At 35.6% G+C, this 16640-nt stretch overlaps 2 protein-coding genes across 2 annotated transcripts; both read right to left on the bottom strand.

Moving 5' to 3' along the window:
• Positions 1-128: 128 nt before the first annotated feature.
• hepacamb (hepatic and glial cell adhesion molecule b) lies at positions 129-6743 on the bottom strand. The gene is made up of 7 exons (XM_056746909.1): positions 6456-6743; positions 3831-4172; positions 3405-3686; positions 3229-3322; positions 3057-3145; positions 2135-2202; positions 129-1767 (listed from the first exon to the last, which is right to left on the bottom strand). Exons 1-7 carry the CDS (start codon positions 6559-6561, stop codon positions 1423-1425), a joined length of 1326 nt encoding a protein of 441 aa, XP_056602887.1. The 5' UTR covers positions 6562-6743; the 3' UTR covers positions 129-1422.
• A 3945-nt stretch (positions 6744-10688) lies between these two features.
• On the bottom strand, positions 10689-15794 carry nrgna (neurogranin (protein kinase C substrate, RC3) a). Its single transcript, XM_056746770.1, has 3 exons — positions 15637-15794; positions 12331-12477; positions 10689-11163 (listed from the first exon to the last, which is right to left on the bottom strand). Exons 1-3 carry the CDS (start codon positions 15649-15651, stop codon positions 11143-11145), a joined length of 183 nt encoding a protein of 60 aa, XP_056602748.1. The 5' UTR covers positions 15652-15794; the 3' UTR covers positions 10689-11142.
• Between the last annotated feature and the right edge of the window lie 846 nt (positions 15795-16640).

The following is a 16640-nucleotide window of genomic DNA, read 5'->3' as shown; positions in this document are numbered from 1 at the left end:
AGCTACGATTGTATTCGTCTAAAATAACGTCATTAGAGAACTTTAGATGTTTGACCAGGAGCCCCGCCCCCAACGTGCTCAAAAACATCTGTTCGGTAGGAAACACAGTACCCAGTTATTTCTGTTCCGTGTTTATTGTTAGTTTGTTAAAAAAACACTCGTCAAATTGTTTACAAACACGTTTTTTGTTAACGTTTTTATATGTAAAAAAGAGTTAGAAACTAGGCCTACTTCACAAAGCTCTGGAAAGTAAACAATTTGCGCCAGTTCCAACAAAGTTCTATCGATAAACTGAGATTTAATAAGTGACTTGCATGATCACATCTCTGCATATGTTAAATGCGACTGATTCCAAAAAGCACATAAGAAAGGAGAGGGTCAATTTATTCATTTTGCTGTTTTTGTATTTGCATGATCGTTGATGTTTTGTCGTTGTGGTTTAACTGTGATTTAGCATTGTTGCACCATAAGGTAACCCATCAATGTTCCCTGTGGCTTTTGCGTATTTCTATTCAATTAATAATTCATACATTGGTACCAACACAAAAACAACATTCCAACCTTAACAATGCTTGTTTTCATAAACTGTGTCCATGCACAACAAAGAGTCTTCTGTGTCTTTTGTGTGAATCAGCAAGCACATTCTCTCTCTCTTTTTAGGAACAGTATGAACTTCAGCCACAGAGACATTACATAATACTTTGATTATCATCAAGAGAGATATTATTCAAATAAGATTCGGTTTGGTATTTTTTTTATTAACATTCAATACAGAATAGCTCTATTTTTGTTTACATTCGCTAAAACTAGAAGTCGGAACTTCATCAAAACACATTTTGTTGACTTGACAATGCCTTGCCTGGAAGTTTACAGTCTGAAGGTTATACAAGTCCTATAGAGTTTGCATAACAGAACTTGAAAAGAAAGGGGGAGATCCCTTTCTGTGTAGTTGCTAAGGTGTTCTGGCATGTTGCTAGGGTGTTCTAAGTGGTTGCCAGTGTATAACTTGGTTTCTATAGTGAATTTACTATTTAGAAAGGACAATCCTGTACCAATTTTAGCAAGAGCAGACTGAAAGGTTTGCTTGATACTCAAAAAGTGAATGGGTTGTAGTTTAAAAGCTATAGGAAGAGATAACAGTTTGAATATTTCGGTATTGCATTAAGGATTTAGAAAATAAACTCTAGCCTGGGTTTGTGCAATAACAGCATGTTTGTTTTGTCAAGCCAGCATAATCACATTTTGGTACCCAGGCATCTCTAAGCGCATGACCCTACTATGTTAGATAACATTCACAAAGGTCATCTGAATAAGAAATGTCTTAACATAAAAACAAAACAATTTGGAAATGTTTGTTTGAGACCCTTCGTTATGTGTATTTACATATTTACAAACATATCTGTCTCTTTGCAGCATGGAGGCTCAGCAGACTTGATCTGCATCTACTTTTGGAGAGCTTCTGGTTTCTTGTGCAGGGGTGGGTGGATTCTCAGACTTTCTCGCTGGAGACGAGGTCACCGATGAAGAGCGACTCGACCCTCTGCTGCGAGAAGGAGAGGGGGCTGGTGGGCTCTGGCTGTGTCCCTTCCTGCGGTGCCGGTGTGCTGGCGGGGATTTAGAGGGGGTGCGGGGGTATCTGCGAGAGGAGCGGGCCGGTGGCTCGGATGAGTCGGATGGAGGAGGAACAGAGCTGCTGTAGCTTGGGGGAATGCTACTGTTGGAGGTGCATGTTACACATGTTGATGTTGGTTCACCAGTTGGAGAATCCTGAGGGTGTCAAGTGCATGCATTTACAGTCTGCACACGCCTACAAGCTTTCAATGGAATTATGCACTTTCGTGTGGTCATGGCTCCTAATACTTCCTCCACACTTCTTGCCATTCTTATTATGCGCAAATATGCAGCCTCATCTAATAACCTCTTCTATATTAGACTATATGCTGAATACATGAATATAAATGTAAAATACAAAGGAATGTTTTGAAGCATTCTGAGATTGCGTCCAGGTTGAGTTCAACTTTTGCTGCCTGAATCACAGACAGCGCTGTTGAGGTAATGGACCACTCGAAAATCTATTTTTAAACATAAAAAGGGTGGGCTGAGAGATTAAGTGTAGATAATGACGTCAAACTACCTCTTTTAAGATGTAGAGCGATACAGGATTCCTCAGCTCATGATCAGTCATTATTGGGATGGCATCATCTAGATATATAATGAACAATTATATTGCATGAACATGGCATAATATATTGTAATGTTAAGATATTGTCATTTTTTATGTTTTTTAGATTACACTTCTTATTTGATACAATACAAAAGAAATGTAATACCAGCTCTGTCACTATCAGCTGTCACATAGTGTTAATTATTATTATATAAAATAAATTTGACTTCTCTCTGGTTTGGAAATATGAAGCAAAATTGGATTTACAGTAATGCACTTCCATTGAAGTCTGCGGGCAATAGGGTAAAATTTAACATAAATGTATACAAGACATTATATTTATTGACATTCATATTTATGCCTTTGGCAGATGCTTTTATTCAAAACGACCTATAGGGCTCTAATTTAATAATCACATCTAATTTTTCAAATTAGCAAAGTTAACATAGACAAAACTCCTCCCACCGGAATTATATCAGCAAGACATATTCAGTTAATTTAAATTGTGGAGAAATATTTATCCAAGAGCACCACTAAAAGAATAATTCAGAATTCACACCTGTACAACACAAACAAACATTTTTGTTTAGAAACATTAATTGAGAAACTTGAGCTGCACATCATCTGGAATGCATGGCCCTATTCAAGATTATATTATTGGATTTTTTTTAAGTTTTATTAGTCTCTGCCTGTCACAGCTGTGAAAGAGCTTAAGTTGTATTAAACCTAAAACATTCCTTTAAATGGCAAATAATGTTTTATTGCTGTGGTTAAATTGATATCAGTTACAGGAATACCGGTAAAAACATCCAGTCTATACAGAATTTAATCTGTAAAAGTGCATTAGAAGATGTTTTAAAACATTTAGTTTAATAATAGTTTAATGACATACCCTCTGGCTTTTCATCATGATACTGGATGTGGTGGTTTTGTGAAATGGCTCTTGGTATCATGTTTTTTGACCTCAGTCGTTTTGATCTCCTAATGAAAATATTTTGCAGGTTATTTACACCTATGTCCTTAAATTAAGCAAGGAAAAAGTAAAGAGACAAGAAACATCTTACTTTTTTGATGGTTTCCAGCAGGCACACACAGTTACAAGAGTAACAAGGAAGAGGATGCCCACTGTAGACAATATGATGTAAAGCGAGCTTCTTTCTGGGAGCAAAATAAAATTGTAAGTCTTTTCACAAGTTAGCAATTGCAAATATAAAAGAATGCTTAAAATAGAAATTCTTACTGTAAACTGTAAGTTTGACTGGTAGGCTTTTCATGCTACCTATATAGTTTTCCACCATACAGATGTAGACGTCATCATCTACCATCAGAACGCGTGCAATGGTCAGCACTTTCTGGTCAGGTGACAGGATCAGGCGTGTCTCGTTTTGTAAAATATTCCCACCTTTTGTCCAGCTGTAGGTGGTCTTAGTACCCGTGTCGTGGGTGCAGTTTAAGGTGAAATTCTCAGCCAACTCCAGAACAGTGGGGGAGGCCATGTGGACGTGTGGCTTAGAGATTGGCTCTAGAAAGATTTAATTACAATAATGCAATTATGTTATGGTTGCCATGTTATTATTTTAATTTCTCTTTTTGGTGCTGTGTTAATGCCATGGTTTGTATTTTAAACCTGGCTTAAATGTAATGTCATTTGAGAAAGCTTTTTTACCATCCACCGTCAGCTCGATGCTTCCCTCTCCAGTGAAGGTATCATCAGTGATGGAGATCTCTACTTCATAAATGCCCTCATCAGAAAGCCGGAGATTATGGAGCAGCAGTGTGCCGTTCTCAAACACGAGGATACGATCTCTGTATTCTGGTCGCAGGTTACCAATGATCTCAGTGCTGATGGACTGAACGACTGTAATGGGTTTGTCCCTCTTGAGTTGCCATTTGATTACAGGAGGATCCAGACTGGTGCTTGAGTAACGGACAGAAAGCAGAGCTTCACCACCCACTGTCCCTCTGATCAGAGTCTCTAAAGTGGTAATGTTCACCCCCTGAACACATCCTATCAAACATAAACATCTTAAAATATTGAAACCTTTCATTGAAATTGCCATTAGTTTGTCATAATATAAGCTAAAAAGCCATACACATGCACAGTTTATATTTGTCTGCAAAGCCAGCGTTTTTAGAATGCAGGAAATGGTTGTAAGGTCATAAAAAACTGCATCCACATTTTCCCTGCAGATCTACATGAACTATTGACTGCTTTAATTTCATTTACCTCGACCTGAGATAGGTAATGTTTCACCAATGTGTAACTGCTGTGTAGTTCTGCCCTTATCATTTAGTTTCCACACACATAGGAAACTCTGTATTTATCTTGTCTGTGTAAATAAACTGTTTTATTTAGTAGTGTCCCCCTGCTTTTCTCCGACTTCACTATAATCATTTAAAGCCATAAAAACACACACAGATTTCATTTCCAGAGAAGGGAACACTTTAACCTGCCATACATACCCAACAACTACTTTGGAATAATTTAGGATGTCTTTTGGTGAGATTTTATTTTACAGTCCTGTTTAACATGTACGTACTATGTACTTATTGTGTAACTGTATAATTACTGCCAGCCCTAACTCTAACCAAAATCCATCTTACCCATAGTTACCTTAAAAACCAAAAACATAAGTTGCATCACAATTTTAATTATAGTGAAGTATAGACACCTTAGCCATTTAATAGATGATGATAGGTCATATTAACCATCAAAATAGGCCTGTGTAGCTTTTTAAAGGGATGGTTTACCACAAAATAAAAGAAATGTTATAATCTATTTAACCTCAAGTTTAAAACCAGTATATGAACTTTTTTTCCGTGGAACACAAAAGAAGATGTTTTGAGAAACATCTTTTTTGGTTTTGTGTCCATGCAATGGAATTCAACTGGCTCTCATGTTGTTTGGATACCAACGTTCTTCAAAATATCTTCTTCTGTGCTCTGCAGGAGATTTGGAATGACATAAGGGTAAGTAAATGATGACCAAATTTTAGGTGTACTTTCCCCTTAAGTGACATCGGCTTGTCTTCCTTATACTTCAGTTCCAAAATCAGAATTTGTAAATGGAAAAAAAAATATTTCATCAAATTTTGTTCAAAATAAGTACACCCTGCTGTCTAGATTTCAGTTTTGGCACTTGCCATTAAAACCCCATATAAGTTCACCACGAATGTCAATTTTGTGACACATGCAGATTATGAAACAATATCTCCTATTAATTAACATAATGCAATATAAAGAAATTGGAATTCTCTGTCCCAGCAAACCAAAGGTACTGCGCAAGTATGGAAAGAGCCCATCTCCCTGGTAACTGCTTTACAGTGTGAAAGGCCAGCAGAGATGAGCAGACAAAAGCTTGGATTGTTTTGCCCAATTTCCTCCCTGTATGGGCTAAGGATCCAATAAAAGGAACCACAGAGCAACAAACAATCAGGGTGATTAGATGAAAAGTGACACATGGAGCTCTGTGACACTGCTGATGACAACATTGGCCAATTATACAACACAAGCAGCTTCTAGTTTTGATGCAAGACAGGACTTAGATTTCATGATGCTGTAAATAGGAATATAAAGAAGACTGTAAGTCCACCCAGCTTTGTCTATCTAGTGACTTGTGGTGTTTGTGCTTTTATCACATCTGACTCTGTTCAGTGCTTCCTAGGCAAAGGACTGAACTGGACACGACAACTGAAACCTTTATATTGAGGAAATTCTAAATACAACATTTTAGTTGTTTACTTTTACGATTATGATATTAAAACTGTATTTCATTTCTGGACACAATATTTCCAGGGTGAATTTTCAGATGTTAGAGATTATATGTACAATATAAAATTATTTGATGCATAATAGTTTATATATAAACAATGGAAATGAAGATATACATTGATTTATACTAATAGACGATAAACAATACTGAAAAATCGTTTGTCAGCTAACATGTGATTCATGTTAAATTAGCTAATATAATTAAAACAAAAGTATTCATATCGATTCAATATAGGACTAAATGATTTCCGACCTAAAGTCATTTTTATGGGTCAGGTTTATAAACCTAGCCCATTAAACTTAAAATGGCATGTTTTTACTGTTCAGTGTAGATAACTGATCCGTCTGTATTATTAATTACAAAAATATTAATATGACTTTGAAATGCATTATTTTATATTAAAAAGGCACAATATTAAAACAAATCTGTCTTTACTCTTGCCACCACTTGCCTTTATAAGCCCTTGACAAATGTCAACAAGCGCTGTCTTTCAGTAAAAAGTTAGACTTGACCCCTTACCTGAGTGAATCAGAACTACAAGAATGAACAGGAGTGATGCCGCAAAAGTGGCCGATGCCCAAGAAAAAGACTCCTTTTCTGCCTTCATCTTAGGTCTAACGTTCATAGTCTTCCCCGAACAATTAACATGATTTGTTCACTCTCACCAACTCAGTTCTGCAGTTCCTCGAGGTTGGGCTATGCCATGCGACTGACACACACACTCACAAAAACACACAAAAACAGACATGCACTCACTAACATAAGCTTGCATGTGTACAAACATTCACACAGTGCACCACGATGGCATGTTTGTAAGACTTTGAATGGGTATGGGTATGTGTATGTGTCTGGAGGGGGGGCTTGGTCTTGGGTGGTTGTTGGCTAGCTATCTGGCCTGACTGTTTATTGTGCTTCACAAATGAATGTTCCATTGAGTTACTAATAGATTCCCTCTGCAATTTTTTTTTCCAATAATGCACATACAGTAAACAACAAAATATCCTAATTTCAACTAAATGTAAAGAGAAAAACATACAGACACTTTAATCAAACCAAACATATCCAGAACATAAAATAGAAATTATAACAGTTTGCTTCATCCACCACCTAGCCTAGATAAGCCTGGATGAAATGTTATTAAAAACAAGATGGTCTTTGTTGTTCAATAACCAATCTCTAGCAGTTATTGAATACACTTGTGCCCTTGTCTCATAATTCAAAACATCAACGGACAGGAGAGAAAACAAATCTAACACAACCAACAGCAAAAACTCATATTTGTGATATTCTGGGGCCTGATTTGGTAAACATAAAAGCGACGACTCATTCACTGATATGGAATGAGTAAAAAAACTTTGAAACTGACCAAATACTTAATAAAGGAGTATCGGCTTCAGATAAAAATGTTTTGCACAAAATGTTTTGTATTTGAATGTTATTTTGTATTTGAATTGCTACTTTGCTTCTGAATAAACAAATTAAAAAGTTAATTTAGGAAGTAAACAATCATTCTGTGAGATCTAGCTGCGTATACAAGTGTAACAAACTCTTTTGATCAGACACTTCATTGGAACAATCTGTTCAATCTGTCCTGCTGATTAGTCATTTAAAGGCCTACACTGTAATAAAACCTGTCACTTTACAGAATTTTACAGAAGTACAGATTTTTATATGTATTTTTTTTTAAATACGGTAAAAAATGTCAAATCACAGAAAAATGTCAAATCTACAAGAAAAACATTTAATTACAGGAGAAAACTGTTATATTTTTACGGTCTATTTCTGTCGCGCTAGCTGCCTGAAATAGTTTTATTTTTACAGGATTTTGTACAGTATATTTTTGATGTACAGTTTAAAGTAAAATTTCAGGATACTTTTTTTACTCTAAGTTAGAAAGCTTTCCTAATTAAAATTCTAAACTGTATCTACAATTTTTTATTGTATTTTTTGTTAAATTTTCACATTTGGTAGATGCTTCCAGTAACAGTACATTTAATCTTTACATGTTTTCATCAATATGTGTATTCTCTAGGGTTTGAGCCAATGACCTTATAATGCAATGCAGTAGCCAAAGGCATATTAGTTATATTAATATATCAAAAACAACATTGCATTGCATGTATAATGTGTTTCATGGGACATGTTTATGCAATGCTGCCCTCCACTGGATTTAATTTGCACCAGATTAGACCTTCCTCTGTCCCAGTGCATGTTTGGCTATAAATAAAGCTATATATGGTTATTGTTACTCAACAGTGAGTTTAAAACAACTCAGAACCTTTTAGAGTGTATTGAAAAGTCTCTTTTAGTTACTTTGTATTTCTATTTACTATAACGGCTTTTAGTGAAAAAATAAATACATCTATTGACATTTCAGATGGAAATTGTTGTGAACACGTCATTTTCTATCATGCAAGTCGAGATGTACAGTAATGACCTCTATGATTAAAGAACATGTGTATAAGGTATATTTACCATTTAAAAATTGAGATGAAAGCCGAACATCTAACCCTACAGTACCAGGAGGCAACACAGAGGCAGATTTTGTCTGTGTTGCCATTGGAAACTCAAGTGAAATTCATATTTCATAACTCTCCCACCCCCGGCTGAGTCCCTGGACGTGTCAGTGCGTGTGGGAGCCGACGTGGGCGTAAAGTGGGCTCAGCGGCTCCAAAGCAACTTACAGCTCTCATGATCCCACAGCAAAGCTGAACACAGAGCTGAAACACGCACAAGTGTATTCAGCTACAACCCATCGATTCAGACATGTTGGCGTTGTTGCTAAGCTGAATTCCTTGTTTTGTGATTCGTTTTCGATTTGAACTTTTTGTCCTCAAGCACATATTTCTGAGAATGACTCTTGAAGAGTATTTTTAACACAGATAATAGTATTTTTGATAAACAATTCAATATTTTCTGGTGAAAAAACTCTTGTTTGAGATTGTTGGGTTAACCAGAGATAAAGAACCACAGGATAGTTTTTAATCACTTCACAAAAACATTTGCTATGAAAATGTTTGTGAAGTAACCTAAAATATGTTTCATGTGGTACATAAAAAATGAAATTATATTAGATATTTGAGATACGCCTTTAAGGAGGGGGTTTATGGAGAAATATTATGCTATATAGACTATTGTGAAAAAACATAATGGCACTGCACTTTTTCCTATACTGTAAAAAATAAATTTTCCGAGAGCTGGGGCCAGAAATATATCGGGAAATAACAGTTTCTCCTTAAAATTACATGTTTTTCCCGTAATTTGACTGCATTTCAAAAAACCTGTAGAGTTATATAAAATTACAGTTGTTTGGACATTAAATCATAAAATTATAGAAATAGTAAATATGTAAAGTACAAAGGACACACACACAATGTCCTTTTTTACCCAAGTTGGGTAATGTCTGTGTGAGCTATTAAAGTAGGTTAGCACTTACTCAATCGAGAAAGTCTTTTTCATTTTTGTGGAGGATTACCAAACAGACTGAAAGAGGTTTTATGCATGGTAGAAATAGCTCCTTAGCGAAATCATTTACTCAAAAATGTAATTTACGCTCAGGTTTCTAACCATGTGTAGTGTTTGCTATGGCACACAAAAAAAATATTCTTTACGCAATGACACTTCATAACAAGAGCTCCAAAAGAATCAAAGCATCTTTCATAAAGTAGTCCAAACATCTGGTGATTTTCAGAAGCAGCAAAATAGCTTTAGTGTTGATGATTTCTTAAAATCAAACTTATGATTTTCACCACATATATGATGTATACACCCATAGCTTGCCACTTCTTTATTCGAAATGCCAGATATCATTGAGGAGGCAGAGTAGATGCAATAAAAACTATCAGGAGACAGGGCAAGAAGACATAATTACAGCGTGCTCCACTTTCCCCCATCCATTGTGAGTTGTGTTCTGTAATTAAAACATGAGCTCTGGAAGACCTGCCAACCAAGAGCTCTAGGAAGAATGCAGAGAATGGGGTTGTGCTAGTCAAATGTCTTGTTTCACCAATATGTGGTAAACGTAATGGTAAAGATGTGATCCAGTGACATTTTTACATGAACTAGTTACAGGTCATTAATGCTATACACCTGCACTTGTATTTCCTGGGATTCAAACCCATGACCAAGTACTATTTAAGGTTTTAATAGCTGCATAGTAAAGAAATGTACAGTTTATTTTACACTGAGATATGTCCCTAACTGAGAAAATGCGGTTAAAAATGTGAAATTACAGAAATAAACTGCAAATTTAAAAGTTTAGTGTTAAATAATGTGACGATGGCATGACATGTAATTTTACTTTACCGGAATATTACCGCATTTTGTGTGAGATGCAGCAAGTCAGGCAAATATTTTTGCTGTAAATATCACCAAATGTTGATCTAATGCGAACGGACAGGGACGGGAACCCCAACGCACCAAAAGATTAGCACAGGCACAGCAGCATGCAAGGAATGCATTTGAGCAAATCCATTTTTAATGAGCATCTGTGCTATTTGAGGGCTACAGTCTCGCTGTTTGAAAGATTGATTAAGCTTTGGGAATCCCTCACTGCATTACATGGATTTGACACACGCAGTCTAAAAATCTCATTTTCTCTGTGTGTATGCTTGGAGAATTGAACAATTTTTAATCACACATTTTAACAATGATAATGTCAGCAGTTATATTCAATAGCTGTGATTACATTTACATTACACGAATCAAGCAAGAATGACTATTATGAAGGGCCTAGTAAACACTGAAAGCCAATTTGTCCAACTTATTTTGCTTTATTAAACAGGCATAAACAAAATTTACGCTAGAAAATAAACTGACCTTCAGTAAATGAATACTTGTATTATTATAAGATCCAATACAGCCAAAGAAGCACAAAACAAATCAACAAAGCTTCTGACAGAGTATTTGACTTGCCTTTCTCAAAGCAACAATCAAACCTTTGAAAGTTGAAAGCTGACAAATCACACACACATGTTTATATATGAATTTAATTTAGAATGTCATGCTGTGATTTTTTTTAGGTCAGAAACAGCCACTCAGATGCTAAAGGAAGAAGACAGAAGTGTGAAGGTGTTCGCTAGTCGTATGGCAAACTCTACATGGAGTTTGGATGTTTTATCTCACATTGAAGGGTTCTTTTTCAACAAAAGAGCTCTGGTTATTGCAGTGATGGACTGTCGGGCGGTGGTGATTGTGCTCCTCTTGGCTACTTCTGCTCTCGTTCTTTCTGAAAAAGATGACACATCATTTTGCGTTTACGAGATGATAGCAAAGCTCCTGAAAGATGGTTATGGAAAGCTGAAATTACAAACAACTGTGTTACATTTACATCGGTTTATCCATTTGGCAGACACTTTTATCTCAAACTACACTTAAAAACTGAAAAGCTGGATTGTTTCAACCCATGGTTTGGTCTATTATTAACATTTTAGGGTAATTTTAAGCAACAGGAAGGTTGGTGCATAATGTACCCAACTGTGGGTTGAAACACGACAGCGGTATGTTTTTAGTTTTATTCAGGGCATTATATTGAGCAATCCCTGAGAACCGAACCCATCACCCTGGCATTGCGAGTGCCATGTTTCAATGTACTGAATAAATAACATCAATGTTATATTTATTCAAAATGCATTTAATAAAAGGCTAAACCACATTCTGTCATTAAAAGCATTTCAACGTTAAAAGCAAACTACGAGCATTACCATAAATGGGCTTTACAACTGAGAAGGGTGCTCACATAACATCAACTGGGTACCATATTATTGCTTAGCAACAAGCAATTAAGGCGCTACTGCTAGGATACTGTTTTACCATATAGCGCTCTAATGGGTAAACACTGAATTCGTGAAGAAGTGATTGCAGAAGTAATTTAACAGTTACACCTACCTCTTGGGATATTTAATAAAAGATAGTCCTTGCTGTTTTAATCCATGAAACTTTACATGATAATACAAGATTTACTTATTTCTGTTTTGTTTGTCTGCAACCTTAATTGACACAATCAATGAAAATTGCACTTATTCGTTTTTTTTTAAAAAGAATTGTATGCAAGAGATTTGATAAATTCTTTATTTGAAACAGCGCTGAATGTTTTCTATAACGTAACTGTTGCACATCACTCGGACACTCAGATATTTTTTTGAGGCTGGTTCAAAACATAGTAAAAGCTGTTCCTAAACAGGAAATTTGTTTTACAATATACATTTATAAAGGTATTAGGAACAAAAACCTTAAAATTCTTGAGATAAACATATCAAACAACGATAACATTGATAATGAAGAAAATTAAATCTGATTTACTAATTTCTTAATTTATGTAAGATTTTATGGTCTTTATGTAAGACTTTTTAGATATTCAAATTCATCTTTTTGCTGAACTGCCTGTGTTACTAACCTCTTCCCTTGGCTTGTCATCCTTCATTTTCTTCCTGGTCATGTGACCTCGAAAGCCAGCTTGAATTTTAGCAGCAGCCTTGTTTGCAGCTGGGTCATCAAGGGGAATGTCCATGATGTCCTCGTCTTGTGGCTGAGTGCATCCTTCCTGCACAGGAAAAAACAACAGTCAACCATTTTAGTTACGAGGGACAATTCTACATGGAAAGGGGAAAAATGAAGCAATTTTTAATGAACGGTTATGGATTCATTTTAGGGTAAAAATAATTGGAAATGAAGAGTAATGTAAGGGTTGTTTTCAATCATTTTTAAATAGTTTTCAAGATTTACTGAAAAGGTTTTACTTCTATTCAGAATAACATAATAATTTGTTTAACCTGTAATTTAGGAAAGCTGATAACCTCAACACTTTTTTGTGTGATTACCACATACATCACAACTATTTTGTCTTCACTCTTACTCTGAATATGTCATTAAATTGAACGGTATCACAATTCTTTTATTCTCCTTATTCAATGAGATACGAGTTGTCACTGGTCCCCAGCGAGACTCAGGTTTCCAACAGCTCAACTAATTTCTGTTTCCTGCTGGGAATGTGTCACAGTCAAGGGACTGAATCTGAAAGCATTAAAAGATTCATCAGTGTGAAGATCCAGCTGAGCGGGAAAAAAGCCTGACAGTCCACTGAGGTTTCAGCATCACTTTGCGGGGGTAAACAGTGATCTATTACACTATAAACAAGGACTCGGGGGTTCACTGTGATTATGACCCAAAAAACACATCTTTAGCATCCCACCTGTATTTAAAGCAGTATGCTCTTTGTTGTTTGTTCACACACAAAATCAGCATGTCCCTAAATTTGAAAAAAAAAAGACAACACGCAGCTCTGACATGATGGCCAAAGTCAAAGGTGAGTCTCTATTCATTAAAAAACACACTTGAGACTTATTGATCATTTATGCTGATTTATTGATAACAAAGTAAAAGAAAACTGTATTTGGACATACATTATAAAGTAAAATGGTAAAATTTCATTTGGATGATGTTTCTGTAGTTTCCGTGTGAATTATGTTCACAAAAGTTCCAACAGTGGCCACTGGGGGCAGTTGTTAGAAATTCAGAGAAAAAATACTATACTGCAAAACATTGTTTTCCATACAGTATTTTTGTTTGTGTTTCAGGGAAAAAATCTAACAAGACAAATTCTCCTAAAAAGCAAGAATGTCTAAAATAAATGGACTACCATTTATGTAAGGCAGGATGGATCTGTCCATTCTTGTTCATGCAACATACCAGACCAGGCAATGTTTTTTAAATCTTATGTTGTCCAATTTTAGTGAGCCTATGCTCATCATAGCCTCTTTTTTCTACACTGTAAAAAAAGATCTGGCAGCTGCATAAATAACAGACAAAGAAAAAAAACCTTTTCAGATTTTTCTTGCAATTTAACATGCTTTTTTACCGTAGGCTCCTAAAATAAACAAACAGGTTTTCACTGTAAAATTACGTTTTCACCATATTTATTGTAAATTTTCTGTCCTGTTCTGTAATTTTGTGTGTTTTGACCGTATTTTAAAAATACATGAAAAACTGTAAAACTGTTTCATGGATTAATGTGTTGTGTGTTTCCAGATGCTGTCCTGCATACCTTGATTGAATCCATTTGTATTTCTGATAGACTTGTCGTTCTATCACATTTACATACATTTATGCATTTGGCAGACACTTTTATCCAAAGCGACTTACATTGCATTATCCTGTGCGTTTATACATAGGTGTGTGCAATCCCCTGGAATCAAACCCACAACCTTCTTACCACTGAGCTACGGGAAAGGTATCAGCATGAACCAGTCAAACGAGGCACTTTTTCCGAACCACAGGATATCTTTTTCATGTTCAAATCATTGAAAATCTCAGAAGATCAGCAGATTCCATAATGCTAATATTTTTTATACCCATTCTAATGCTTTGTTTCAGCAAATCCTCTTGACCATGTCTACATGTTTAAATACACCATTTCTGCATGTATTTATTGATGTTTTGATATTTTTACTTGAAAACAAGATAAAAATTCTCATCTCATCAAAATTCTCATAGCAACAGACGTTTCCCTGAGCATGACAGGTGCTGATCATGACCAATCATCAGTCAAGGAACATTTTGTGTGAACTTTCCATGCAAGTGTCTCGTCAGTCCTGTCAGTTTGGAACATGCAAATGGCCATCTGTCTTATCAACCACATCTACACAATAACACACACATAACTGCTGTTTCTACAAAGTTCTGCTTCCTGCTGCTTACACACAACTCCAAACCCACGCACAAGATAATGTGTAACATCTCTGACTTCTGTGACACATGGGAAGGAACAAGAAACCTTGACCTGTCTCCTGTGTGTGAGGCTTTCATATAAATATGCACCTGATCATCCAGTCAGGTCCTGAGACTCCAGTCGAGCTCTGAGCCAGCCCCTCCCCAGATACAAAATTCGAGTAAATTTGATTATAGGAGGAGTCTGGGTGGAGGTGGAATGCCATAAGAATTGTCGTAAGGGAAAGGTAGGCGGCTGGTAGGCAGATGCTTATATACGCTTGAAAATAAATTACTACCCCTGAGCCTCCGTTTAAAACATTTATCCATCAACTACTGTTTTTTTATAGACACTGAAACTGTTGGAAAGACCAGAGTCTACAACAGTGACGATTCTCGAACACACACAAATCAAATAACACAAATGTATGTCACATGGTTTTAAAATGTTTTAACAGTCTAATCTAGAAAGCACTTTTCTTCATACTATAAAGAAAGAATAAATAAATGACTTTCATAAAAATTTATAAAACCATGACAATTCTCAATAGTTTCATAAAAGATATATGTATTTACAGTTTTGATACAGCACATTTATGTAATTTATTGCAGAACAAATGCTCCTAAAACATGTCTATTAAAGTATTTATGGTCATAACCGTCACTTTGATAATCATTTATTTTAATCTGATTAATCTGATTTTAGCCACAGTGCATATTTTTTTGAGTTTTTAATTATTTTTTACTTTAATCTAATGTGTTGGCGTACTTAACATAAAGCCATCAAGAAAGCCTTTAAATTATTACCTCAACCTTGGACTAGTTCTTGATGGGTTATCACATAAAACAAGGGCATGAAATTCAATTTACTTTAGCTCTTGCTCAATCAAAATATCGCCAAAATCTTAAAAAGACGATATGAGAGAGTTTTCATAAATTTTAAAACATATGTAAATCAGAAGTTCGTTTTGAAGAGGTGCAAGCGGACTATACTTACGTTTCGACAGTCCATAGCGACGTGTGATGAGATGTGCGATGTTCGAGGTTAGTTGTCTTGTTGAAACTATGATTGAGAAATCAGTGAGTAAAGATGTAATCTCCAGTGATGCTCACTCTCTCTGTGTTTCAGTGTGCTGCTCGTTTCTCTGGATCTGCTCCGTCTGTAACTCATGAGCACTGAAACTGAATGGACCAATCAGCTAACGCGACACAAACAATATAATGTGCCGTTTATCAATTTACCTTCCTTAATTGTCGGGTTTTGATGCTGTTCAAGTACAAAACAAAGCGAACAGAATAAACTTTATTGCGATTTTACTGCGTTTACCCTTAAAAACGTTGCGATGGCAAACAGGATAAAGCTTTGGCAGGCTTCTAAAAGCACATGTCATTTCATACTTGTATGTTGATGACAGAGGACGCAAATATCTTTTTATCAGGAAAAGTGTTATAAAAAAAATGGGTATGTTTGACATATAAAACACCTACAGTATGCTAAATTAATTTTTGAGCATTTTATTGATTGCATAAACAAGTTCAGAACATAAAAGTCCAGTGTTTTATCATTGAAATTAGATATATGATGTGATTGAATGATAATGTAAAACACAGGGTATACAAATGCAGACACAATAAGAAATGTCTCATGCGGGCCCTGTGCATGTTAAGTGACAGAATCCCCTTTTACAGTGTGTTTGGGAATTTGATCATGTCTTTGCATACTTCCCAATGGACCTTTTTTATGTTTTTCACTAACATAAAAGTACAGACCATGTTTTTTGCCATGACATTTACATTTTTAGTTGTTGTTATCACCATATCAATATACAATGATATTACTGTGATTTGTTCTGGCATGTAGGCTAAACATGCTTAGGCTGTTTAACATTGAAATCACTGTTTTATGTATGTCAAAAATTGTCATTGCTTTCAGCTATTACTGTCCTTACAGTATTATGTATGACTTTGACTAGTAAGTCAAGCACTGAATGCTTTAAGGGC

The sequence above is a fragment of the Triplophysa dalaica genome, chromosome 4, assembly GCF_015846415.1.
Source record: "Triplophysa dalaica isolate WHDGS20190420 chromosome 4, ASM1584641v1, whole genome shotgun sequence".
Classification (NCBI taxonomy): domain Eukaryota; kingdom Metazoa; phylum Chordata; class Actinopteri; order Cypriniformes; family Nemacheilidae; genus Triplophysa; species Triplophysa dalaica.
Note: the sequence above shows the minus strand (reverse complement) of the source record. Positions and strands in the feature narration are given on the sequence as shown.

What these genes read in the sequence shown, in the direction of transcription:
- hepacamb (XM_056746909.1), bottom strand. Translation starts at nt 6,561, where the DNA reads ATGAACGTTAGACCTAAGATGAAGGCAGAAAAGGAGTCTTTTTCTTGG. An exon ending in CATCGAGCTGACGGTGGATG is followed by an intron (nt 3,687 to 3,830) that starts GTAAAAAAGCTT and finishes AAATCTTTCTAG; the next exon opens with AGCCAATCTCTAAGCCACAC. An exon ending in TCATGATGAAAAGCCAGAGG is followed by an intron (nt 2,203 to 3,056) that starts GTATGTCATTAA and finishes TTATATATCTAG; the next exon opens with ATGATGCCATCCCAATAATG.
- nrgna (XM_056746770.1), bottom strand. An exon ending in ATGACAAGCCAAGGGAAGAG is followed by an intron (nt 11,164 to 12,330) that starts GTTAGTAACACA and finishes CATCTTTTTCAG; the next exon opens with AAAGAACGAGAGCAGAAGTA.